This window comes from Haemorhous mexicanus, chromosome 5, assembly GCF_027477595.1.
Source record: "Haemorhous mexicanus isolate bHaeMex1 chromosome 5, bHaeMex1.pri, whole genome shotgun sequence".
Classification (NCBI taxonomy): domain Eukaryota; kingdom Metazoa; phylum Chordata; class Aves; order Passeriformes; family Fringillidae; genus Haemorhous; species Haemorhous mexicanus.
In genome coordinates, this window is record NC_082345.1 from 37,098,812 (window position 1) to 37,124,955 (window position 26,144).

General features: G+C 36.6%; 1 protein-coding gene across 1 annotated transcript in view; it reads right to left on the bottom strand.

The window, feature by feature from the left end:
- Nucleotides 1–26,144, bottom strand: part of OTOGL (otogelin like) — a 91,945-nt gene that overhangs the window by 47,789 nt on the left and 18,012 nt on the right. The window contains exons 13-25 of the mRNA XM_059847928.1: nucleotides 25,638–25,746; nucleotides 25,354–25,400; nucleotides 23,856–24,001; nucleotides 22,174–22,297; nucleotides 20,340–20,517; nucleotides 19,472–19,596; nucleotides 17,476–17,685; nucleotides 16,495–16,660; nucleotides 15,362–15,436; nucleotides 14,765–14,817; nucleotides 13,917–14,079; nucleotides 10,721–10,828; nucleotides 9,545–9,683 (exon numbers count right to left, since the gene is read on the bottom strand). Coding sequence (XP_059703911.1) covers nucleotides 9,545–9,683; nucleotides 10,721–10,828; nucleotides 13,917–14,079; nucleotides 14,765–14,817; nucleotides 15,362–15,436; nucleotides 16,495–16,660; nucleotides 17,476–17,685; nucleotides 19,472–19,596; nucleotides 20,340–20,517; nucleotides 22,174–22,297; nucleotides 23,856–24,001; nucleotides 25,354–25,400; nucleotides 25,638–25,746 — 1,643 coding nt within the window. The remainder of the gene's footprint in view (nucleotides 1–9,544; nucleotides 9,684–10,720; nucleotides 10,829–13,916; nucleotides 14,080–14,764; nucleotides 14,818–15,361; nucleotides 15,437–16,494; nucleotides 16,661–17,475; nucleotides 17,686–19,471; nucleotides 19,597–20,339; nucleotides 20,518–22,173; nucleotides 22,298–23,855; nucleotides 24,002–25,353; nucleotides 25,401–25,637; nucleotides 25,747–26,144) is intronic.

The following is a 26,144-nucleotide window of genomic DNA, read 5'->3' on the forward strand; positions in this document are numbered from 1 at the left end:
TTTTAAAGTTTCAATAAAATCTCTGTAACTGTTCCTCGTAAAGACTCTTTTTTTTTTTCCTCAATATCCTGATTTACCCATTACTTTTGGCTTATTCCCAACAAAATTGCAAACTGGGGTGGCCATAAAAGCATATAAGGACATCCTGGGAGAGGGATAGAGATAGATTAGGCCTATCTTCCTTTCCTTTAATGATATTTTACGTGTTTTCATATATAGACACAAAAAGAAGTGCAAAAAGCTCTTAAAACATTGAAAAAATATAAAGTATTTTAAAAAGTAGAAAAACTTTCTCCTTCCTACATATTTGCAGAGAGATTCCTTAGCTCTGTTCACATCTAATATTTCAGGGGATTTTATGGAAAGTCAGAATTAGCTTGGTCATGGTTTATTGGCTCTGAGTTTCTTCTGAAGGAACTTAACATTTGAAACTATTACTTGTAGGGAGCTTGATCTAGGAGAAGTAAAACATCTTAGCCCAGATTTAGTGAGCATTTGGGCATAAATATATAAGTTATTCTGGGGAGCAGACAAATGCCTTGGGGTCTAACTTGTTCTTGCTCTATCAGCTTCCTGTGCCATTTTTCTATGGACTTGATCTCCAGATAATCAGTGAAAATGCATTAATCATGCAAAACTCATTTTAATTTACACTAAGAAGCATCTCTTATTTAAAAGCTTTCTTTGTTTTGCTGCTGCATCTAATTTCTTCTGCACCTTGCCAGAATTATATATACAGTCCATGTAGCTTTATTTGATCCATGGTTTTGCATACCATACTAATTTGTATCAGCAAATGTTCTTCCCCACAGTTATTAAAACAATGGAACAATGTTGCTTGGAGTCAAGAGATGGCACTGAAACACACTGTCTCAGTTTGGGAAGAAATCTACATGAAAGCTGGGAAAAATATTGTGGGAAATATAGTGGATGATCCTCTTACACGAGAGAGAACAGAGAGGAAAGGAATTGTAATAGCACTTTTTTTCCAACCACTGTTATGCTATTTTCATACAACTATTGAAAAAAAAGAACCAAAAAACCCATTTAGGAATTAAGAACCTGAGAGCAAAATTTCTCATGCAAATGCACATTATTTTCACTCAAAACATGGCAGAGAAGCCTGCAGTACGCATGTAAGATATGAGATATTTCTAGCTTTGAAGCACAGTTGAGTAGAAAAGGAGGAGAGCAACATGACTGAGCAGATTCACTGATGAAAATTCAAGAGAAGTGAGATTATTCCAGCTACTGACTTTTCCTCAAACAACTTCCAGATGTTTTCTAATGCAGCCATGATAACTCTTTCCTATTTCTTTAAAAAAGACTTCTGAAAAGGATACATCTCAGGCAGAACAAACTCTCTAAAACTCCAAAAAGATGCATGACAAGTATGCATATGTGTATGTATGTGTGTATACAAGCAACAGGAAAAACATATAATTATATAATACTTTCTTTAAACACTGAGTTTTCTTCTAGTAGATTTTGCTACAATATAGAGCTGTTGGGTGTTCTGAAGGTTTGTCCGCAATAAAATTCAATTTTTTTAATCTAATAATAATGAAAATACATTACAGTGAATATTTTACTTTATCTACTTAAAATAGAAACTTGCTTTAGCTCCATGTTTCTTAATTTTGAAAACACTACAGAGAGATCACTGAAAAAGTTTTGATTTTCTTTTTTTTGTATTTTAAGAGAACTATATTAAAAGGTTTTAGAAAAAATCATTTAAAGCAGATTTCCTTTTGTTTCATTTACTTAACTTTGCCTGCTTGTGTGCCAGATTTAGCTTTTGCACAGGTCATATTACTGCAATCCCTTTCTAATTAAAAATGAGACCTTCTGAAGACTGAAGATTTGGAAACATTTGACTTTTTGTTTCCAAGTGACACATTCTGTAATATGAACTATTCTGAATTACAAATCAGTAGCACAGTTCATGGTGTTATTCTAAATCTAAGCATGTATTTACATGTATTTACATGAGACCTGTTAGTGTTGTTTTATTAATAAGTGCATAGTAAATGGTAATATTTTGTGTTTGGTTGTAATGATAAAGTGCAAAAGGAAAATAAAGGACAAAAGCTCCAGCAAACGATTGCAGAAGCTCGAAAGCTAAGACTGGCACAAAGCTTTTATGCTTTTCAATATTAAAAAAAAGCTGTGTGTTCATTTACACTGCTGAAGTTTAGTTTTTATATATTCAGAAAAAGCAAACTTCGTATCCTGACCTTAATCAGAATAAATTGAATTCACAGTTCTCATATTTTACCAACACTCAGAGTCAGAGACCATAACAAAGCAGCACCTTCAGATGACTGACTCAAGCATCCCACCCCTCCAAACACAGAGAAGGGCTGGGTGCTACTGCTGCACACACAGCTCTGAAACAGCAGCACATCATTTGGGGCTTTGCTCATCTTCTTCTGGGCTGTATCATCAACAGTCCAGGAAACTGAACCCACCAGAGGCCCTCAAACTCAAGCAGCCATTCTGTGAACTGACTTTTCAGGCAACCATAAGAGGAAAATATTCTGGAGTCAGTAAAGCCAAAGGGCTTTTGGATGATGAGCATTACCCAAAATCAGAAATTCAAGGTAAAAGGTCACTAAATAGCAAAGTCCTCAGTAAGGAAATCCAGCTTCTGAATCACACTACGCACACACCACCTCCAAATTGCCATTCTCATGGTAAGAAAATTTTCCCCAAGCCTTTCCTGGAAGCCCTCCATGCTAATCTGCACAAATTGAAAGAAATCTTTCCTTTGTTGGAGAATAAAAGTGATTCATTCACTGCATAATTTAATGGTCTGGAGAATCAGGTGGTGGAGGCGGAAAGGCATGTAGAGGTAATTGAGTCTGAAATCATTGATCTGAAGAAAATGGAACCAGAGCATAAATCCATTGCCAACTGTAATCAGATCTTTTGCTCACAGAAGGAATAGAACAAATAGAAAAACAGGTACAGCTGAAGACAGGATGGAAAGGGATGTCTCCCAGAGGGAGCTTGCTATTCACCCTTACAGGACTTCCAGAGACCCAGAAAAAAAGAGGACATCCAGAAAGGTTTCCTCTGAAATCATGGGACTAATGAAAAGCAAACTGTTGGTGTTCTTTGCAACTACAGGAGGGCAAGGTATTCACAGTAAACAGTTTTCTCACTGAAATGTGGTTCTTTCTTTCTTGGGCACAAATTTTCACACAACACATCATTATTTCTACACAGTTACTGCTGCTATAAATTATTTGACAAGTGTTTTAGGTGGAAATATTTTGGTACATCATTTACTCATGAAACTACACATAGGAATATGGCTTGAGGATTAGATATGTTAATTAAAGAATTAAAGGCACTCTGATTGAAACACCATGTACAGTTTTATTCCCTGAAAAAAAGAAAATTACTTTTAGAGTTTGGTGCCCAATTTTAAACATTTGTAATTTCAAATTCAGCATTATTTACTTTCCCATTAAAATTTCCAGAATCTATTAAAATAAACTATTTGTCTTAACTATAAATAGTCAGCTTGACAATGTTGATTAACCATGAACCTGCAGCTTTAATTCTCTATAGGGTGACTGACAGCAAGAAGTATGTATTTATTTTGCAAATAGGCTATGAGAGAGACCATGCCAAATATTTAATTCTACAGCTTTGCCAATTTCATGGATCTACAGTCTGGCTACCTGGTAAAAATTATGCTGAAAAGAGCTGCACAAAAAATTACAGATATTCAATAAGAGCTCATCGGATAAATCCATATTCTTACTCCTCAGATGTGTCAAACGAGTAATTGAAAAGTTGTTGCTTTCTGTGTCATTGCTCCAGCTTATGCCTGGTCATCATCTAAAAAATTTACCACTCAAGATAAATATATCAGCAAATAATGGTTAAAAAATTATCAGTACATCAAACAACCTCTGTAATAAGCACTCTAATAAAAGTTTGATTTACTAGGAGCTTTGAACTTGCTTCAAGTTACAAAAGAAGAGGAATGCAAGAGAAGAGTTCCCTGGCTGTATTCCCCAGAGCAGTCCAGGTATCTAGTTCTGGGGACTGTTCAGCATAGGAGAATCACTTGGGAAATGATAGTGGTGGTTCCTGAGCTGATACTTGTTTTGTTAAATGAACTTAACAAATGGGCTCTTATGTAATGTCTGCTGATCCAAAAGAGTTACATCTGTGCTTCCAATTGGCATAGCGACTTGATTATTTCATCAAATGGCTCAAAATGGTTGGTCCTTTCATAGTCCTCCAACTTTGGCTTCAAAGGAGTTTTCATTACTGCATCAAAAAAGCTTTAAAAGGTCACTTTAAAATACTCAAACCCCCAATGGCAGGTGAAAAGGAATGAAAATATTTTTACTGCATACTTCGAATTGAAGTCTAATCTATTAAATAGTAACACTTGAGGATGAGGCCTTAGTTACACTGACCTTCATCTTTCAGGATATAGGAACAAAACAGTCCATCCCTTTCTGTGCTTTAGGACCTTCTTGACAACCTAAGGTTATTGGAAACCTAAGGTTAGTGAATATATTTCAGTGGGGATTTTGGGGTGTTCTTTAAAAGGCAGATGAGCATTGCAACAGAGCGCCCTCTCATTTGAGAATATTCTGATGGGTAGCTTATCCCTCTGAACTCCTGCTTGAAATCTGCCCCAAAGCAGAGAAAATTTTTTTTCTGAGAAATGCTAATAATTTTTTGGGAATATTTTTTCTGAGAAAAATTTTTCTTCTGTTTCACAGAAGAGAACATGTCTGAGGGGCTCCAAGTGCAGTGACCTTACAAGCCTTAATAAAAATGCCGAGCTGCAGGACTGGAAACCACCACAGAAATAAAAAAGGCCAACACTTGCCATAGAAAGACACTAATTTTATCATAAGAGCAGAAGTCTATGAAACAGGTAAGTGGAAGAAACAGACAGCAACTAGTAAAAAGTTTGCCAGAAAAATAACAGCATTTTTTTGGAGGAAAGAATGTAGCATCATGAAACACAGTAAAATAAGACAATAAGCAAGAAAATGAAAGAAAAAAGATATTTAAATATTTTCAAGTAAGAAACTGTTTGAATTTAATTTTATAATTCATATTTAGATTAGCAAAATCAAGTGTTTACATGACCTACACTGATAAATGAGTTTGTCTGCTAAAATTTTTTTTAACCTTCAAAATAATTGAGATTTTAAAATGTTTAAAAAAAAATATTGATGTCTTCTCTGTGAATGTCATTCATCTATACAGGGACTTTACATCCAGTGTATAATGTAATTCCTAATTCCTTTATAAAAGTGAATTTATCTTTTCATGAGAACTTACTGCCCTAATATTCTTAATTGCTGATCTAAATATTTTCTGTCATTTTCTCCCCAATGGACAAATCTGTTGAACTAGTTATAAAGGGTTTTTTCATACACTTACAGTCACCTTAAACAAAAAGGCCTGACAGGAGACAATGATGTTGAAAACAAGTAAGTTTCATAACTGGCTGAAAGCTTATACTGGATTTTTCTCCCACAGGAGCACAAGGCCTCCTTATTAAAAACATAATAAAGGTAAGGATGAGTTCTTTGTTTGGTACAGTGGAATATGATGACAAATTAAAGAATCGTTCAAACAGATCAGATTTAGGAAGGCCAACAGCCAGATCAAACAGTGAGGGTTGGTAACATGGATGGGAACTGCACATTATCATGCCTCTGGGGATGAAAATTCAGATTATAATTCTTGCACTCAGTTCTATATCTGGGAAGAGCTCATATGCCAACAAACTGATTGTAGCAATAACTTTTCTTATTGCCCTGCTACAACACCTTTAGGGCACTTCTGTTAGTAGAAAGAAAGCAGTCCACTGCTTACAGGAAAAAGATTAAAGGATAAAGGATAAAAGATAAGAGGAAAAGAACAAACTTATTACAATTTTGTATATACAATACTACATTCACTTCAGCTGCTTCAATTTCAGGAGTCTGGTGAGAATTTCATGTTATCCATAAAAATCAACCTCTCAACAGCTCTGCAAACTAGCATTAAATCAATGGAATGTGTATTAGCAGCTGTGAAATCCATGATCTGTGTTAACTTACAGGCAGAAAACTTGAAGCACACAGCACACCCCTGATGGCAGGGGGTTTGGACCAGAAGACCTTTAAAATCCCCTTCCAACCCAAAGCATTCTGTGATTCTGTGGTTGTGCTAAAAAGAAAAAAGATTGTTTGTAGAACAGGTAGCACAGCTAGGTGCTACTGCTTTGGATAGCTGTGCCTGTCAAGATGTTAGGCAAGGAATTTAAATTTTGCAGTTGTATATATACTTTTTCACTTTTCATCTGGCTTCTCTATTTGGATAACAGGCTAAAAGAGACAAGGCCCTCCTACATGCCTTCTCAAGGTAGTAGCTCAAGGTAGTAGCTCACATAGCAGCTCAAGGAAGACTCACATTACTTATATACTACTATTTAAAATGTCACAATGTATGGGAAGAAGATTATACAGAGAGAGAGACATGGAAACCCCTGCTCTAGGAACAAAAAAGAATACTTCAAACAAGAGCAGCCTCAACACTCTATCATGTCTGCATATATAATGCAGCTTAACCACATCAGGATGTGGTACAAGTGCAGTGTAACTGTGTATATACAAATAAAAGCAAATGTGATTATCACTCAGGCTGCCACCATGAAGATGTCCACTACATGTGTTTAATTTCTTTTCCTCACATAAAATTCCATTCCTGCATAATAGTAGCTAATTTAGTGCCTAACTTCATGTTAATGCAGTTACAGGGGTCTTTTCCTGTTCATTGATTTGCATTTGCTTGTTGTTGAATTTCCTCTTTTATTTTATTATGCAGTGTTTTCTGCCATAAGATCTCCTGAAGCTTTTGTTTCAGCTGTTCAGACTGAATATTTATCATCAGAATATTCAATCTCAATCCTCACATCACCTTTTCAAAATTGTTTCTGCTGCTGAGTGCAGGTCTCAGCATGGATCTCTGCAGGATTTCACCAGGATTTCTCCCTTCTTAAAAAAAAAAAAAAACAAACAACAACAACAACAACAACAACAACAAAGCCACCCGCCATTTATTCTTGTGCTTCAACCTCTGACTTGTAATTAGTTCAGCAGAGGGAAAGAAAGATGATGAAGGGACTGGAGCACATCTCTTACAAGGAAAGGATGAGGAAAGCTGGGCCTGTTCAGCTTCCAGAAGAAATGACTGAGAAGGAATGTCATCAAAGTTTATAAAAGTCTAAGGGAAGGTGCCAAGGGGATGGAACCAGGCTCTTCTCAGCCAAGTAACAGGGCAAGAGGCAATGGGCAGAGAGAGATGCACAGCAAGTTCTGCTTAATATGAGGATGAACTTCTTTACTGGGCAGTTGACTGAGCACTGGAACAGATTGCCCAGGGAGGGTGTGGAGATAATGAAGAACTGTCTGAACACAATCCTGTTCCATGTGGTCTAAGATGACCCTGCCTGAGCAGAGATTAGACAAAATGACCCATTGAGGTCCCTTGCAACCTGACCCATTCTGTGATTTTGTGAATTTGTGTCTCAAAGAATATTCATTCTCATTCTATATGAGAGTAGTTTCAAAAAATATTTCTTGAAATCTTTCTCCAAAAGGTCTTTGAGCTAAAATACATGTATATTAATTTGATTATCCTTATCCATATATTACCTTCACGGAATAACTCAGAAGACTCATCATGCATGAATTTCTTCTATTAAAACAAAAAAAAAAAAAAAGGGGTGGTTCAACACTCCCACCATTGCAATTTCTCTTAATTAAAATTTCTGTTAAGTTCCTTCATATATAGATCAGATATATTGCTCTGTTCCTGTAAAATTCAACCATTAATTCCTTTTAAAATATTTGGTTACCCTGCCATCTTCCATTCCTCTGATTCCAGGGTTGCATATCACATAGTTCATCAGCTGTGTGTTTTAGTTCCCTCAAAACTCTGGAGCATCTGCCATAAAATCCCATCCTTTGTTTCTTTTTCTTTTTTTTCCCCTTTTAAAAATTCTCTAAACGTTTCTCAGTCAAAAATCAGCCCACAGATACATCTTCCGTTCCAGACACAATTATGTGGTGCCTAATATGTACTAAAGAATCCTTAAATATAGGCCATGAAAGCTTTCCATATACTAAAGAAAGAAAAATTGTGGACAAATTAGACTGTACTTTCTCACATTAGCTGAGTTTGGGAAAAAAAATTAAGCTTGAAAAGATGAAAAAAGACTGAGAAGTCTGAAAAGCAGATCTGTGTAGGCAGCATTTTCATCATTTGTGTCATGTTCACCTGAAGAATGGCCCATTGGCAGTGTGCCAGGTGCCTTAATGATCTGGCTGCCAACGTTATTCTTGGAGGCCAAATGCTCCCCATGGTTTGTTTCCAGATAGGTTCTTTCTTACACAGTAGAGTGACAGGTGATATTTGATTGTAAAAGCCAAACGTTCCAGTATCATACTAAAGTTTGAAAAAGGAGCACAGATTTGTCTTACAAACCTATTTGAATGAATGGTACAATAATTAAGAAATTATAGCCTACCTTTCCACATCATCATACAGGCAAGATGATTTTACTGGTAAGGTAACCCCTATTTTTTGCTTCTTAAAGGAGGAAGGCTTGTACAAAAGTTCATATATCTCTAAGAGTAAGAGTTCTTTGATCATATATGATACATGATAGGAATTTGCTGTGAGGTATTATTCTTTTTCAAATCTCTCTTTTTTCTTGTTAAACAAACAAAAAATCTGGAACCAATGTATTTTATTTCACAGATGTGAATACTCTTCTAAAACATACTTGAAATAAACTATTTGAAGTAGTCTTTGTTGAGAAATTATGCTTTATTCTTAAGCTTAGGCAGTCAGGAAAATGAGTATTCTTCTAAACATATTACAGTAACTGAGAACACAGACAATCTTAAAATAGCAACAGTTATAATAAACAATAGGGGTTTTAGTAATAGACTATATTTTTAAATGTCAGTAATGGTATTTTTAAACAAAAAGCTAGCACTTTTTTCTAAATGTGTGCTATGAGAAACATAAGCATATAGCTGCCAGACAATCTCAATGAATGATTTCACTGTTGAATTATGAAATCATTGTGTTTGATATTATTATACACATACAATCCATATCTGATGCAGATCATGGTCAAGAAGAATTCCAAGCAGCCTGAGCTCATCACTAACCCTGGGCCAAGCAGGGTTTATAGATAATTATTAAATAATTATGTGGATTATACCTAGTTTTTACGGTTTTTATAGTGTTATTCTTTCTCATTGTGACAAAAGCATGGTTAAGGTAGAACAGAAAACACTGATTTTTCTTTTTCTCTAAACCATGGAGATAAGCAAGAACACACCCACATACCATTTTCAAACAGATGATCACAAAATGCCTTGTACAGGTTCTGTCACATCTGTTCTACAACTGTTTTCTTAACATTGGTTTCTATAGATCAACTCCTGATGTTCAAAATACTTGTTTTCTCGAGGACACAAGAAAACATATGACTTACCTTTAGCAGGTAAGTTTGGCAGTCACTGACATAATCATACTCCAGCCCATCAAAGGTGTAATAGTGTCTGTCTCCATAAATGGTGCACACAGCAGGGCAGGGGTGGCTGGTGCAGTTGAAGACGCCTCTCCGACAAACACTGCAAGGAAAACCAGCAATCAGTATCTCCTCATAATGGCAGTCTTAGGCTGTATATTTTCAATAAAATGCTTTTTTGTGTTCTTTATTTCAAATCACACAGAAGTTCAGGAATGAAATAAAATTCCCAGACCTTGAAACAGAGAGCTATACTGTGAATTGCTTCTGAAGATACTGGTGATGCCATGGCAAGAAAGTGCTGAACATTTTGCCATTAGCCCATCTGTACAATAAAAATACATTAAAAATAAATGCCAAATCTCAAATTTTGCAGAACTTATGCAAATATTTCCATCACTTCCGCCAGTGTAGATAAGGCACATTGCCACAACATACTCATAAGATATCAGTAGTCTATTTTTTCTAAATTTTTGACTAAGGTCTGCAAATTTTCAAAGGAAAATACCTCCAGTTGCTGCCTGTAAGATTTCAGGATAACAGACAAATATGGAATGAGTTTAAGAAATTAATGCTGATATTTTGCACGATTACTTTTCCTGTCAGCTACATTCAGTGGCTTATACAAATTTATATGAAAGTAGTACTGGCATCCTCTATTTTTGCTTGTGTACATGTAAATCCTCAGTTGATTTGCCAATGTGGTTTTTAACTGATTAAAACTGCCATGCCAATTTTTTTTTCATTAGTAAATATACACTTAACTGATTATAGATATTTTGGCTAGAAAAGTAGCATATCTCTCTTTTTCTCCTTGGTTGCCTTTCATTATATTCTATCCCACAAAATGCCACATCTTCATTTCAGAGACTAACAAATATGTGTAGAATTAAGCATTTGTTCTCGACTGCTTTTTAACTTGGATATCTTCAGCTTCCTTTTCAGATCTGAAAAGGCACTGACCCCAAAAACTTCCTACTTATCCAAGCCTATCAGTAAGCCTAATAAAAGATATATCCTCTAACTATCTATAAACAAGCATATGTATTTTTGATTTTCAAAGCATACAATATATTTTCTGTATCAGTTGCACTTTAGGTCTAGATCCAGATTATTTGAAAGTATGCAGAATGAACTCACCAGGTGTAACATGGAGTAGCTATCACTTCTCCTGACAGAAATTCTCTGTCTTTCCAGGTGCATGGGCAACTGTCAGGAATGTAACATTTCCCTCTGTGCTCAGCCATCCTTCAAAATAAAAAATTTATTAAGATGAAAGAGTAAATCCAAAAGATCAATGTAACTGAATGTGTAGTGTATTGTTGAAAGAGCAACCAGTCTTCCACCCAGCTAAGGAAAATTGTTTCATCAGCAAAAGCTGTCCACATCAAATGATCTCCACTGTTCACAACTGGAGACCTGGCCAAGCCCACAGCTGCGGCTCTCCCTCTATCTAGAAAGGGATGTGTTGGTGTGGGCTGCAGCTGCCATGCAGGAGTGCCAGTAGTACAGGTATTCCTCTCTGAAAACTCTGGAGCATCTGGCTACCATGTGAGCTGCTGAGGCTGTGGTCAGACTGCCCTTTCATCTCTGCTGCTCTCTTGTCCTGCTGTGCTGGGAAAGCAGCTGGACTGGAGTGCTGCTGCTCCTCTGCACAGACAGCGCCTGTCCTGTTCTGAGTGCTCAACAGTGAGTTGCCCAATGGCACCTGCTGCCCAGTTTATGAAGAGCAATGGTGGAGGTTGCTTGCCTACACAAGGGAAGCTGAAACAACTAACTAAGTTAAGACAAAACAGGCATTTAATGCAAAAAGCATCAAATCTGATTAGATCAATAAGCAACCCAGATAAATGGTCAACCACACATTTGCTATCTCACTTCCGCCTATTTAGCAATTTTAACTTTCTTAACAAAAACGTTACTGACACTACTAGTGCTGTTCTTTAGGAGAGCTACTTCTGGAGTTGTCATGCAACTCATGGCTCAAAGTACAATCTAGAGATTGTTTCACTGGAAGTTGAAAGGAATACACAGTTTTGTTTTCTTCACACCCTTACTAGTTCATTAAACAGTAATTGGCTCTAAGTAAAAGAGTCAAGTGCTCAGAAAATTTCTCAAGGATAGGAAATCACCAGAACAGATGGCTTGGGAAGGTACTGAGTCTCTGTCAATAGAAGCGAAATGTCTCCCAAAAATAAAATTGGTATTGCTGGTTCTGCCTAAAGGCAGGAGGTGAATGTAGCCCCATGGAGTCCTTTTCCACACTACTCTGTGCTTCTGCAACTCAGTTTAGCCCCATATCTCCAGCTCAGTGTAAGGGTGACTTTCAGTCTATCTTTGGTTATCTTTGAATTTACTGTCATCCTCACCTAATTTCCTCATGAAAATTTGGGCTGTTACATTATGCAACTTCTAAAGTATATCAGAGACTTCCAGCGTTTCTAATTCTTTGTCACCTCTTCAACTACTGAATAAACAACAAAGTGTTGTGCAAGAGATTTAACAATAGAAAATGTAAACCTTTTTTACTTTAGGAGGACCATTCTTTTACATACTAGAGTCCATCATTTCATGGTTTTCCAAAGGAAAGGGTTTCAATACCATGCACAAACTGCTTCACTTTACAAGCCCCATAAATACCCAGGGTGCTAGAATAAGGTGCCAGTCTCCAGGAGAATTCAGGATTCTGCCCCAAAAGCTTAGGTCATTCAGTCAAATAATGGGTAGTAGTAAAAATAAGGTGGAAAAGGAGAATCAAGGAGAAGAAAGGCAACTCAAGAGAATTTTAAAAAACCACACTACAGTAAAATATCTCACAAGTTTTTAATGACTTGTCCACTTAGATTTAATAGCAGAAGATATATGTTTAACATTTTCTTGCATAAAAAAGAGACCTTTTGAAACTAATTTTTAAGATAATACAGCTGGCTCCTTCCTATTTAAGGCCATACTCGCTTTTTGGAACCATGAGGCTGAAAGTCATAATTAAGTGCAATTTAACAACAAAGACATTACTAAATGCACTAAGTGTTATGCACTTACTTTTCAACCTCATAGCAAAAAGACTGCTTATTCTCTTATGTAATAAAAATAATTCATGTGTTTTACTCTATTATTTGACAGAAACTTAGGATTTGGCTTGTCTGTACTCCTGTTTTACTTCAGAAAATAATCAAGTAATACTCAATTTGAAATGGTATGACTGTGAAGGCAAGGCTTTAGCTCTTTTTTTTTAACTTTTATTTTAGTTTCTTCAAATTTTCAAGTGAACTTTCAAGTCAATACTGCTAGTTTAATTTCATGTAAATATCACAGTGATGTTTCAGTTTGTTACCAGTTTAGTACTTTTACAGTCATGCACGTTTTGTGCTAAAAATAATTGTTTATTCCCATAAAACTAATGGTCCTGAAAGCTAAGTTTTCAGTTGAGGCAGAGGTTTTAGAGGGCTACAGAATACCAGACATAAGCTAGTGAAATCTTAAATAGCTCTGCCTGAAATCTCTACCTTCACCAGTGCTTAGTCATCTATGAACATCACAAGGTGCTGGAAGGGGAATGGTGACAGTCTCATTTATACTCTGATCTGTGTACAACTGATACACTGTAAGAAGACCACTGGCTACACACACAGTGAAAGAAAAAGGAAAGCTGAGAAAAAAAAGGGAGCACTCCACCTGAGATGAGCAGCAATTACAGCACCTTGCACAGTATATTTCAATCCTCAATCTGAAAATGCACTCAGGATGTGTCAGGGGAGGAAATGGAAACAAATGGAAGAAGTAGTGATTGATCCTGACACAAATAGATTTTATGCTTGAATTTGACCCCTCCCAAGTTCAGCAGACTGTTTCTGGGCACCAAATCCAAACACACAAGCTGAGAAAACAAAAAGGGACAGAGGGAATGAAGGGAAATAGGGCAGAAACCGGTCCATACACCTGCCCTCCCTGCCCCCGGCTGGGCACCAGCAATGTAAGCCTGAGTAGAAATTTAGGTGAGACTAGGACTTAGGCAGCAATAAGCAGGAGCACAAATGGTTTCCATCAAAATATTTTGTCATGTTTGCTTTTACATTCAAATAAACTACACTGTGCAAGTGGTGGAAGTCATCTCCTGTCCAGATAGTCCCAAATACCAGCCAATTGGAATGGTAGCAAGCTGGATATCTGATGGCCTTTTAGCTGTTACTGTGCATCTGTGACAATTTATAGAACAATAGTTTCAAAATTAGAAGTGTGATACCACTGGAATTTAACAGGCAAAAAAAATTTGCAGAGTTGAACTGTGGAAAATATGCATTTGGCTTGTGCTCCAGGTTGTTCCATCAAAGCTTACCCAGGGGGGCAAATGCAGCCACTTGCACAGGGTGGTGAGGGGACACAGGAGAAGTTCATGGCAAGGTTCGCACAAGAGATGCCACAATTCACACCCGCTGCAGGTAACCCAGGCACAGGAGATCTGCAGTCATAGTAGATTTTTCCTTCAGGGCATATGTGAACTTCAAATGCAAAATGAAGGTTAAATAAGATCAACTGCTCTTTTACACTGAAGGTTTTCTATTTGTTTTTGTTCACAATCTGTTTGTTGGGATACAAAGGCAGGTTACATTACAGTTCATATAAGAATGCAATTGGAATACCAGTCTATGACATAATCTATATTACAGACACATAAAATTCATATGATTTCTAATGTAAAAAACCAATAATATTAAGCATCTGGATATATGTGTCCTGGATCTCACACTTAGTCCATTCTTAATGACAGAGCCCTTACACCTTAGGCAGAAAAAATCCTTAGAAGTGCAATAATTTTCAAATTACTGTGATACTTCTAAATCCATTAGAAATGCATTAAAAATTTACTTTCTAGAAATCAAGATCTTAAAGCTTCCTAAACATGAACAGTGAGCCTAATTATAGGTATTCCCATGAGAACACATTGACCTAGATGTCACATGCAATTATTTATTTCTTTTAATTTCCCCAGTGACTGATTAGTACAATTTGCGCTACAGAAAAAGAGGGAAAAACCCCCAAGACTATTCGTGCTCCTAACCTATTTTAAATATTTTGTGATATAAAGTATCTCATCATTTACATACTTATGAGGAGAAAACCAAATTACTATTCAATATCAGATTCTCTATTTGTGCAACTTTTATATTTAAGACTGTAAATTACCTATGTTTTCTGTAGTTGCTTCAATACATTTCACTGTTCCATTCAAACATTGACTAGAAAAGAAAAGGAAACCCATGTTTATTCAAGGGGAAAATGCTTTGTAACCACCATGTTAAAAAGGTTATACAATTCAACCTAATTTAAACAACAGAAATTAAGAGGAGAAAGAGGATTAAAATCCAAAAGCTTGAGTTCTGCTCAATATTTTCATGGTAGTTTCTAATTCCTGATCTGTAGAGAGGGCCTAAATTCATAGTTTATGTACTATGTAATTTCCTAACTTACACTGAAATAAAAAAAAGCAAAAAAGCTGAGTATATCAACCCCTGTGAGAATGGAGGGCCAGGTGATTTAGGATGCAGGCAGTATAACACAAAACCTTATCCACCATAGCTTACAGAATTTTCCAGGTATTTTGTTAAAATTATCAGGTACATAATCCAATTTATACTAGGCCCTCTTTTACTAAGTATGCCCAAAAAAAAAAAAATCTTGATACAATAAACTTTCAATCTAACTGAGAAGAATTCTCAAACCACTTAAAGAAGTGTCCAAACTGTGGTACAAGAAAGACATAATTCTTGCGCTCAAACCTACCAGGAGCCTGTTGGTGTAGGAAGGATTTCTCCAGGCTGGAGGGCTTTGCCTTTGTAATGACAATGACAGCCAGATCTGTAAAAAGAATATTCATGCATTCAGGTAGAAAAGCAAGATGAAATGGGATTTAAGGGCCCTCTATTTATCAAGCTGTTATGATATGCAGGTCTCATCATAACATTAACGTAATTCATTAACTCAATCCTTATATGTACAATATTCGTTGAAAGACAAAAACTTAAAGATGACACTCAGACTGTATTGAAGTCAGTGGCAAAACTTATATCATCTTCAACAAAGCCAGGGTTCCCCTCAATCTCTGTACTTTTTATTTGCTGTTTCTGTGCATTATTCTAACAGAAAGGACTTTTTCTTCTCAGTTATGGGAGTAGAATGAAAATATGCAGTTCCCATTCAAAGTATTGTTAAAATCATGAGGTAGAGCAATTATCATAGCAAAATCCATTAACTCTGTGAAAAGAGCCAGACAGGCTAGAAGTAGCAACAAAATTACCTAGAAACCATGAAAAATATGTGAAAAAGAAGTTAGTTCACACTCTTGGATAGTTTCAAACAGTTTATCCCTACAGTATGAACTTCACTGATCTTTCCAAAATATATGTTGCAATGAACAGAAATAATTCTATAACTATCCAAGCTGTAAAAGTTTGGGTGTGTAATATAAAAAACTGTTTCCTCTCACTGACTATTTCCTCCCATTTAACTGAAGAGCTTTGCATTTTGAGACAGAAAAAAGACACTTCTAGCCACTCTTTCCATACTATCCCATTCTTTATGGATTGTTGCTTTATGGATTCCTTCTCACTTTTTTTTTCAAGTGCTAAAACCAAGGTTTTCATATGAAAATGCTATCACATGAATTTAAAACGTTTCATGACCCCTCTCTAAAGCAGTTTGGCACATCTGCTCTAAAGTGAAGCCAATGTATGTACACACAGTAACAGATGAGGCCTCACTATTGATTAGTAAAACAGAATATTAAATCTCACATATTGTTTGTTATCTTCTCTAGCCAGTCTGCATCTTGAGGGAAACAGCAGAAAAGCTACTTTAAATCTTGCTGGAAAGAGGAAAATGTGCTCATACATATATTCTATTTTTTTATTACTTACATTGATACACAAAAGTTGACTGACTCTTCAAAATACTTCCCATCAGGACAATTACATCCTTCTGCACAGTCATCAGCACAGATATTTGCCATAGAAAGTGAAGCACAGGAATGTTTACAAAAAGAAGAGCACTGATGATAAAGCATACCACTGTGACACATCACAGCTGGAGGAAAAAGAGGGGGAAAGAGGGAACAGCATACTCTTAAAATCTGAAAAATGGAAAACAAAGTAGTGTATCATGGAAGTTCAAAAAAATCAAAGAAAAGTGGTCTCTTGTTGCACTGGGCTTAGTTGAAAAGCATGAGGAAAACATGCCTTTTTACCAATTTCTTAAGTTAGAAATATTTAGATTAAGGTGGGTTTTTGTTAAAATAATTCTTTGACTGGAATAATCTGTTTTGCAAACAGTAGCTTTCTGTTCTTTCTATATGTCAAATACGGTATCTATCTAGTAATTCAGGCTTCCAAGAGGTGAATGGTCTAGCTAAGACTGAGGCATTGCTATATAGCTTAGAAACAGAAATACAGCAGTTGGACTTCAGTAACCCTTGCGGGTCCCTTCCAGTTCATGATACTCTAGGATTATGTGAAATGCTTTGTTTTAAATTATTACTGCATCACACACCCTGCCCTGCCCAATCTAGGGAGACCCGGCCAGCCCAGCTTGCCTTCCCTTAGGGAATGGCTTCACTCCTGCCACTCCCTGACTCCTTTATCCTAATGGGGGCATCAAAGAAAGAATTCAGTTTCTCTCTGTGACCAATAGAAAGGGCAGACATCCACATGAGGCAGCTCAGGGCACCAACTCTGATGTCTGATGTAAAGGCTGTAACCATTCTGCCCTAGTACATCATTACACCATGGCACAACTCTAGTTTCCAGGAAAAAGAAGCCAACCCTTACATTTTGTGGAGTGATTGAAATCTGTAGAGTTTTACACGTTTCTAAAAGATATTCCATTATGGAACTGTTACTCACCACAGTAAGAAACATGAGCTCTGAAGTCAATGACGACGCCGTGCTTGCCACAGACATAAGCATAGTGCGCCAAAGCGTTGCACAGGCAGCTGCTTCCACATTTGCACGCGTCGAAGCGGCAGAGCTGGTAGTACAGCCCTGGACTGATGTAGGCATGGCAGGGAGCAAACACGTCTTGGTTGATGATATCACAGTGAGATGCATACCCAGCTAAGAGAAGGTGACATTGTTTTAACCAGGTCCATTTTAACTTAACAGTTAGTCAAATGAATAGCACGCAATATTAAAACCAAACATAGCCAGGTGTGCAATAAACACTTGCATACAATCTCTTCCTGTAAAAATTCTACAGTTTAAAATTGATATTACAGGCAAATCTCTCTACAGCAAACTCCACTTAAGACAAAAATAACTTTACTAAAACTAAATACTAAGTTATGCCTTCCTCTTATAACAGAGGAAATTTAAATGCCAAAATAATATATTTCAAAAGAATAGTTAAAAAGTCCCTCCAAGCTTGGAATATGGTTTTCCTACTTGACATTCATTTAGCTTTAACACCAACAATGGCCATGTACTTCCTGGCATTTGGTCTCAGGAAGTATTACAAAGCAGAGCTTGAGGGCACACAAATCCCAAACTGGCCATACACCTTCCAGCAGCAACAAATCCTCCTCCAGCCCTCCGGCCACTGAAGCAGACTACCACCACAAGTGGTGGAATAGCTAAGGAACTCTGTGATGTGGGTTATATTTGAGCCACTTTTGCTGCTAAAAAAATGCACCTCTCCTTCAACTTCCATGTTCATTTCCACACACACACATTGACAGAAGAATTTCATATTTTTTGGACTCTCAGTAAACTAGATTCAAGGACTAAACTTAACTCAGTTGAAAATTAACCTGACAAAATAAGTAACCAAACAAACAATCTTTTTTTTTTTTTTTTTTTTTTTGTTAATCAGGTCACTATCATCTCAGACCTGGAAATGATGGCTGTGCTTGTAGTGTGGCGTGAATCACTTCACTCTCCACTGCTTTTTCACAGTGATTATTAGAGGATCATAGTAAAATTCAGGCTGAAAAGGACTCTCAGAAAGTCATGCAGTCCTGCTCTAAGCAGCTCAAAGTTATGTCAAACTCTACCTTCACTGAGCTAGCACAGAACTGAGGGTGAGGCATGAAGGCTCCGAGCTGATCTGGCTGTCTTGAGAAGACAGACAACAAGGAGGGTATAAAAACTCCTAGAATTCCCCACTTTTTTAGAGATTTATTGTTATTCTAGCCTTGCTTCGGCGGGCTTTATATATGGATAAATCCCACATCCCTAGTGAGATCTGATGTCTGAAATATTAAAAATATTAGACTACATTCTGTCAGAATTGGCAACTACAGTCTACCCATTGTCTTCATTAATTGAAAAGAACAGCAATGCAAAAAGGAGACAGTGAAAGTTCAACACAAACCATAGGCATGCCAACCAGCCAAAACTAAATCTTTGCCCAGGAATTTGAACAAATTCAAGGCTCTCAGATTGTCTGCAAGATTTTGTCAGAGAACATAGATGGAGGATAAAGAAATTTTTAATGCAATAAGCCTGGAGAAGCCAGAGACAGGACCTTTATTCTCAACACTGTCTCCTGTACTTTCTTTAACAATCATGCATCAATCTTTCCTCTCAACTGGCAGAATTTACAGGACCATAGATAGTGAAAAATCTGCATGTATAGTAGACAGCAGAATTTAGTGCTCATACCCAGTACACCCAGCACTAAATGACCAACTAGCTTTCATTTATCTAGTACATACTTCATTTTACATAAAAAATGTATGGGAAAATGGTCATTGCCAAAGCAAAAAAAAAAAAAAAAAAAAAAAAGTACACATCCAAACCTGAAACTGAAATACATGTATGTGCAACTTTTTCACAGAGAAAAAAAAAACTGTCCCATAATAAGAAGATACAGCTAAGTCCAGACTCCCGTGTGAAAATATACCATTTTGCTGATTCACATTGCAGGGATCAACCACAGGAATATTGATAGGTATGGAGCACGCTGAGGAAACCTTCCATGCATTGGCATGAAGTTGTGGGGTCCCTTCTATCATCCCTGCTGGAGATCTGAAAAGGAAAATACCAACACTGCAATCATCCTGCTGACCTCAGGGTGTACATGGGTGAGGATGCAAGCTCATTAAAAAGGCTTAGATGCATAGTCACATTAAACAGTCAACGTGCCAAAAGAATTTCCATCTCTGAGGTATAGAAAAGAGAGGGCATATGAAACTTTTTCCGCATTATTTTATTCCTGTGAAAATGTTCCTATATTCCAAGTCTGCTGTGCAGACAAATTTTGTGACATTATATCTTGAGGAACTTTGGAGGAAATAAGGTTAAAAAGTAAGGAAAGTGTGCCCTTCTAATTAAAATATTCCTGTGATTCAGAATTACATTTTTTTACATTGAACTTGATGTGGGGAGGAAAATCAAGGGGAAGTAAGTGTCAGGCATGTGAGGATGATACAAGTATTATCACCCATTCTTTTTCTCAGTGCTCATATATTTGCTCTGAAGATAAGGGAGCAATAATAAAGGGAAAAGAACATTCAAATAATATCATCATCCAGAAACTTCTACAAATAATATGGTAGCTTTCTATAAATACTTAACAAAATGTCTTAAAATGCATAAATTTTTGACTTTCATATTTATAAAAGTGACTACCATTTTAATTAAGACATTTTATATTGGTTAGTTTAATAAAGTTTGAGCATGTTAATGAAATCAAATCATCAGATGATTATATTCAACAAAACTTTTCACTTGTTCTTAAACACAATATAAATGCACAACATGAAACTTACAGAAAATCATCTCTTAAATTTCCATTGTAAGTTCCACATAGTCCTAATGTTCTTCTCTTCCATCTGACATCAACTTGAACATAGATCCTCTCTCCATCTTTAGCAAACAGTATCTTCAAACCAAAACTAGTTTTCAGTTGAACAAAGAAAGAAGATATATTCTGAATTTCAATAGCCCCTGAACATAGCAAAAGAAGAAGAAAAACAAAGTCACTGAAACCCAACTTCCAGGTTGTACTGGTTTACCCATTAAGCAAAAAAAAATTTTGAAAACAGACAAAAAATGAAAAACTGTGCACAACCTCACCATCAGCCAAATAGCCTCACCCATTCTCTTTCTGAGCTTACTTCCAGTAATAACACAAATCAGGAATTTTACCTACTGTTGACATTTTTAAAATGTCATACCTTTCTGTACCTGTGAGTTATCTAGAAACCATGCTTGCACCTCTCTTTGTTTGGTTTTTTTTATTTTAGAAGTAAGCAATGCAACTGCAAGCCTCTGGCAATGAGAAGGCAAGACAAGAAATCCCTTGTCTTTTAGTCTCCAGTGATATTACAAGAGTAAGTAACAGATGTCTGTAAAGTGTATTGAATCTTTAGATGGCAGGTTCTCTCTTACCACTATTGACATGACACCAGTATAGCTCCTTCCTTGGACTGTATGTGAACTGAGCCCCTATCAAATTCCCAGCTTTCCTTCTCAGCAAATCCATTATGTGAGGAAATGGAAATTTCACAGCCACAGCATTCATTTACTACACACAGTTGGGCTACTTGCAGCTGACAGCCTAAAGTAGATCTACCTTCATAAGCAGCCTCTACACATGCACACACACAGACTCAGGTGCATAAACCAAGAGAGGAAAATAAAATCCTTAAAGATTCCTTAGGGGATCAGACTTACTAGAAACACACAATTATCAAGAATGTGACACCAAAATACTTTTCATAGATTATATTTGTTGCAGACTGTGGAAAGAGACAAGAAAGTGAGTAGGGACTAATTCAAAAGAAATAAAATGAAGTTACCAATCAAATTATAAAGCAGAACTGTCAACATAGAGTATAACTGAGCTATGAAGCTCATTGCCACAGGAAACTGTGAATGCCAAAAGCAGTACTGTGAGTAGACAAATTCAGTGAAAAAAAGACATAGCCGCAATCACCAGCGCAGGACTCCTTAAAATTTGTTTTGCTGAACGCTGGAGAAGAACTTTATTCTCACTTTACTCTTTTAGAAGGAGACTAAAATTTCAGTAACTGGTCACTGTAAATTTCAAAATTTAGCAATATAATTTCTACCTTCAGTGTTTAATATTATAATATGCTTTTAAGCACAGTTTCTTTTACTAGCCTTTCCAAAACCGTGAAGTAACCTCTCTGAAATCACAACATAAGTTAGCAGTGAAATCAATATAATTGATCCCATGGAGCACATGGATTCTATTCCATCCTATTTAGTCTAAAAAGATTTAAACAAGCTAGACCTTAGCATCAAGGTCTCTTCACTTCCTTTTTTTATCTTACCTCTCTCCCCCTAAACACAAACAAAATGAGTGGAATTTCTAGGTACTCTGTAAGATAAGAAATGCAAAGAAATGAGGGCATAATGAAGGATTGTTTTACAGACGATAAAAGTAAATTTCTATAACTATTATTAATGTTCTGAGAAGCAAGTGATTGTATGCTTTTATAAGTTATGTTTAAAGAAATACCTTCTTTTAAAGAATTTCTTTTTTTTTATTATTAAAAATTTTTGGAGCATATAAGAGACAGAACTCTGAATAATAACTCTGAACTCTGGTAATATTCTTCTTCATGCACTTCTTACCATTGAGGTTAAAAACTTGGTTAGGGACAGTCTGGATTTGACCATATCTTGTGAGAGTTACTTGTTTCCTCACATCATCTTCAAGAACCAGTGTTATAGACTCAATGCAGGCGTGGTCAAAGTTCTAAGTAGAAACAAGTTTCACCATCAGAAACAGGCAATGACATTAAAATTACCATGGAAAACAGAACCAAACAAGCAGGGGGGGAAAAAAGCATACAGAAAAGAAATATCAGAACTATCATCAGGTAAATCAGTTGTAAACTATCGCTCAAAGCATTAAACAAGGCACTCAAAATTGTATGTACAACATCATATAACATTGCTTATGCATAATCTTCATATGCTAGGAGAATGCATTTTAGCTATTATGGCAGTATTATAGTGTTATAGTAAGTGGACAGAGGTCCCCAGCTACTGATATTGGGTTGAAAATTCCACATTTGCATGGCCACCTTGGGTACAGCTCATTGATGGGTTAACCATTGGTAGAGCAAGAGTTGGACCTGATCTAAATCAAGCTGCTGCAACCAGAGCACAAATGCAGCAATGCAGGAAAAAGAAATTTTGTCACACATAAAATGTAGTGATGATCTCTGATTATAGACAAAAAGGACATAAGTTCTCCAGTATTATATTACAATGATTTATAAATATCTGACTATTGAAAAATTGTGGCCTATAAACCATGTCACACACTTCATTTTAGTGTACTATCCAGGCAGAATTTATGAACCTAAAAACAGGACAAAAGCCAACACAGAATTAGCTGAAACCAAGCATCTTATGCTCCCCAGGGACCCCTCTGTTTTCATCCAGAAATTTTTCAAGGTGCCTAGAGCTCTACAAAAGATTATTACCTGTGGCAACCTTATTTTTCAGTGGATACCTAACTAACCATTTCATGCTTGAGGCCACCTGAAATGCAGAAACAGCTGTCTCAACCTCTGTGCAGGAGAAGAAGGTGCTTACAAGGAAGGTAGAGAGGCATCAGCTCCTAATCAAGCTTTTGAAAGGAGGACATGAGAGACAGTCCCAGAGTAGGGCATTGCTCCCTGCTGAGGTGTTCAGACATCCCTGTCCTCAGCACATGGTCAGCTGTGAGTCACAGTCTCAAGGCCCCTTCTCCTGAGAGCCTAACAGCATCATGAAATCCACTCCCACAGGTAAGCACACTTTATAAGCACCTTTATTCCTAAAGCCTGTTGTGGAATGTCTGCCAAAATACCTTAAAACAAGTATAAGTGGTGCCTAGTCTCATAGATGGTTTTCTAAAAGACACTGTTCCAACAAATTAAATATGTTATAACATATCAAATGAAATCTAAATCTACAAAAAAAAAAATTCTTGCCTAAATAGTGATGTATTAAACCTATAGTTCTGCCAACAGCAGCTTTTTCAAAGCCTGACATCTGTTGGTAGCATAACTAAAGGTGTTTATACAACTTCAATATGCATAAATTAGTAACTCTTTAGACTTGATCCCTCTAAAGTTGCAATAGCTTTTACAAAGGGCAGTATAACATGTAACAATACAAAAAATAAAAAAAAAACTGTTAGATGGTTTCAGTTTATATTTTCTATTTAACATTACCATGTAGTTTACAGTAGAATTTATAGAAGATTGCCTGAAATATGGATGGACCTGATTGTTTCAACATTTCAAAAAAATGTATTTTACCTGTCCACAAGGTGCTTTTTGTAAAGTGATTGTGAATTTGTTTTTTCCAGTGCCTTTTACCAAAATGTACTGGCAAATCCCAAGAAAGGTAAAATGACGTCCATCAAATGTTGTGAAATGAGAGCTGCCTGTGATGGAGCACTCAGCTTGAGAGAAAAAGTACAAAGAATGTTCACTTACATAAGAATGTAGCATTATTCTGCAAATTATGTAAGAGAGGAATAACAAGAAATTTTCTCCTGATTTCTAGGAGACTAATCTACATAATAGTAATGGCGTTTAGAAAAAGTTATGCTAGAAACATCTATTTCCAACAGATACCATCTCATAAAGAACACATCCATGTGCAGCATCTTTTGGTTCTAACAAGGTGAGAGGCCTATGACTAAAACACAATAGACTTTTCTCTTTATTACAATTCAGAAGTATCCTAGAACCTTTTTGTCATTTTTTCCCATGACTCAGTATGAAAGAGGACCTCTTTCTCCATCCTTCTAGGTATTATGGAACTGCTTGCTGCCACAGATATGAAGGGGATGCAGATGTCATCAGGGCACACATTTTGGGACTTTTTCCAGTTCAAATCAGGAATGCACTGCTGAAGCAAGTCTCCAGCTCATCTCCACTCACCACACTTTCATTCACACCATGGTACAGCATCACAGCACACAAACTAGATCCATTTTGGCTGCAGGAGGTACTCTGTTGGAGCACATCTAACCTGCTCCCACTGCTAACAGCAACTCTCTCCCTAGGACCAGGCAAAGTAGTTATAATAAACCCCTCACGTGCACACACAACACACATAAGACATAGGGAGTGTTTCTCAATGGCAATTGTTTTCAATTACAGATCCACACTGTCAAGCCTTGCTTAACAACTGTTAAGCTTTATTACTTCATTCAAAGAGGGCTCCTTAATTTGTAAAAAAAAATCTCACTTTCACAAGCTTCATACTATAATCTCGTATGAGGTACAGAACTATCAAGGGAGTTTCACCATCTGCCTGCTCCATGTTCCTCTGTGTAATTCATTACAGAGACATGCTATTTTTAAAGATAAGGATGATTATTCAAACATAAACTGCTATTACAAGAGAGAAAATGCAGCCCACAGTATTGTAATGATGGTTTTCTTATTACTTGCAATAAAGTTGCCCCTGAAAGTGAGGAGATTCTTATACCTGGCCTAGGTACTGCACGGGCAGTAAAAATACACCATCTGTGGCAAATAACACTAAACATAAACAAGAGATAGAAAACAACACGTGGATGTAGCACAGAGGTAGGGGAAGCATGTGAGAAAAGTCAGGATGAGTATGATCAGGCAAATAACAGCTTCATTCTAGCTGGCCCACAGCTACTGTCAATATACACCTGCTTAATCTTTCTGCCTAAACTGGTGGCCAAAAGCCTTGGATCATATAGGGTCCTGCTGTCTTTAGAAAAGTTTATCGTTTTTGTTATGAAGTGAGAAAAGAGTAATGAAATACAAATACCTGGACAGTCATGATCAGTGCAGTTCCAAATGCCACCAACACAAATACTAAAAAGGAAAATCACAAAATAGAGTAATAGTGTTCAGATTGTTAGCAAAATAAGTAGTTTTGAGTTAATTGATATGCCTTGAATTCACACAGAATAGACTGTGTATTTTAGTGACATACCGGCCTCAGACTGTAAAACATAAACAGTATCTTTTGTTTAAAATTTGAGTGTGACCATGTTAAACTAACTATGGCCAGTAGTCCTTGAGAGATGAAACACACAGGCTTTCACATACCAGTTGCTACATTCTTGTTCAATTTTTGAGCCTACAGGGAAAGCAGTTCCATGATAAATACAAGGACAATTCGACAAAGAGATACAAGTTCCATTTTCCATAATGAGACCTGTGGGGAAAGAAGTTAATTAATGGGATATAAAACAAATTAACCTACCCAGATCACTGCTCTTCCCCCATCTGACTCAAACTTTCCAGTCTCCCAGGAGGTGATGTTATCAGTCTTAAACAAGGACCAGCAAAAACATTTGCCCAGTAAGTGCAGAGAGCTCAGAGCTCAGCTCCCTAATAAGAAGTTGTCACTCTGAATCATTGCTTTATGAAAAATGTCTGCCTTAAGCATGTAAAACTGTACAGACTCAAAAATGAAAAGGTTCTGAAATCTCACTATCTTTAGTCTGTCTAGAACTAGGATGGTTCATAGTCCAGTCAATAATTTTTGTCCCATACAGTCTCGGAAATTTTGGTTTCTTGTACAGAGCATGTTAAAGCAAAATTTCTATAGAT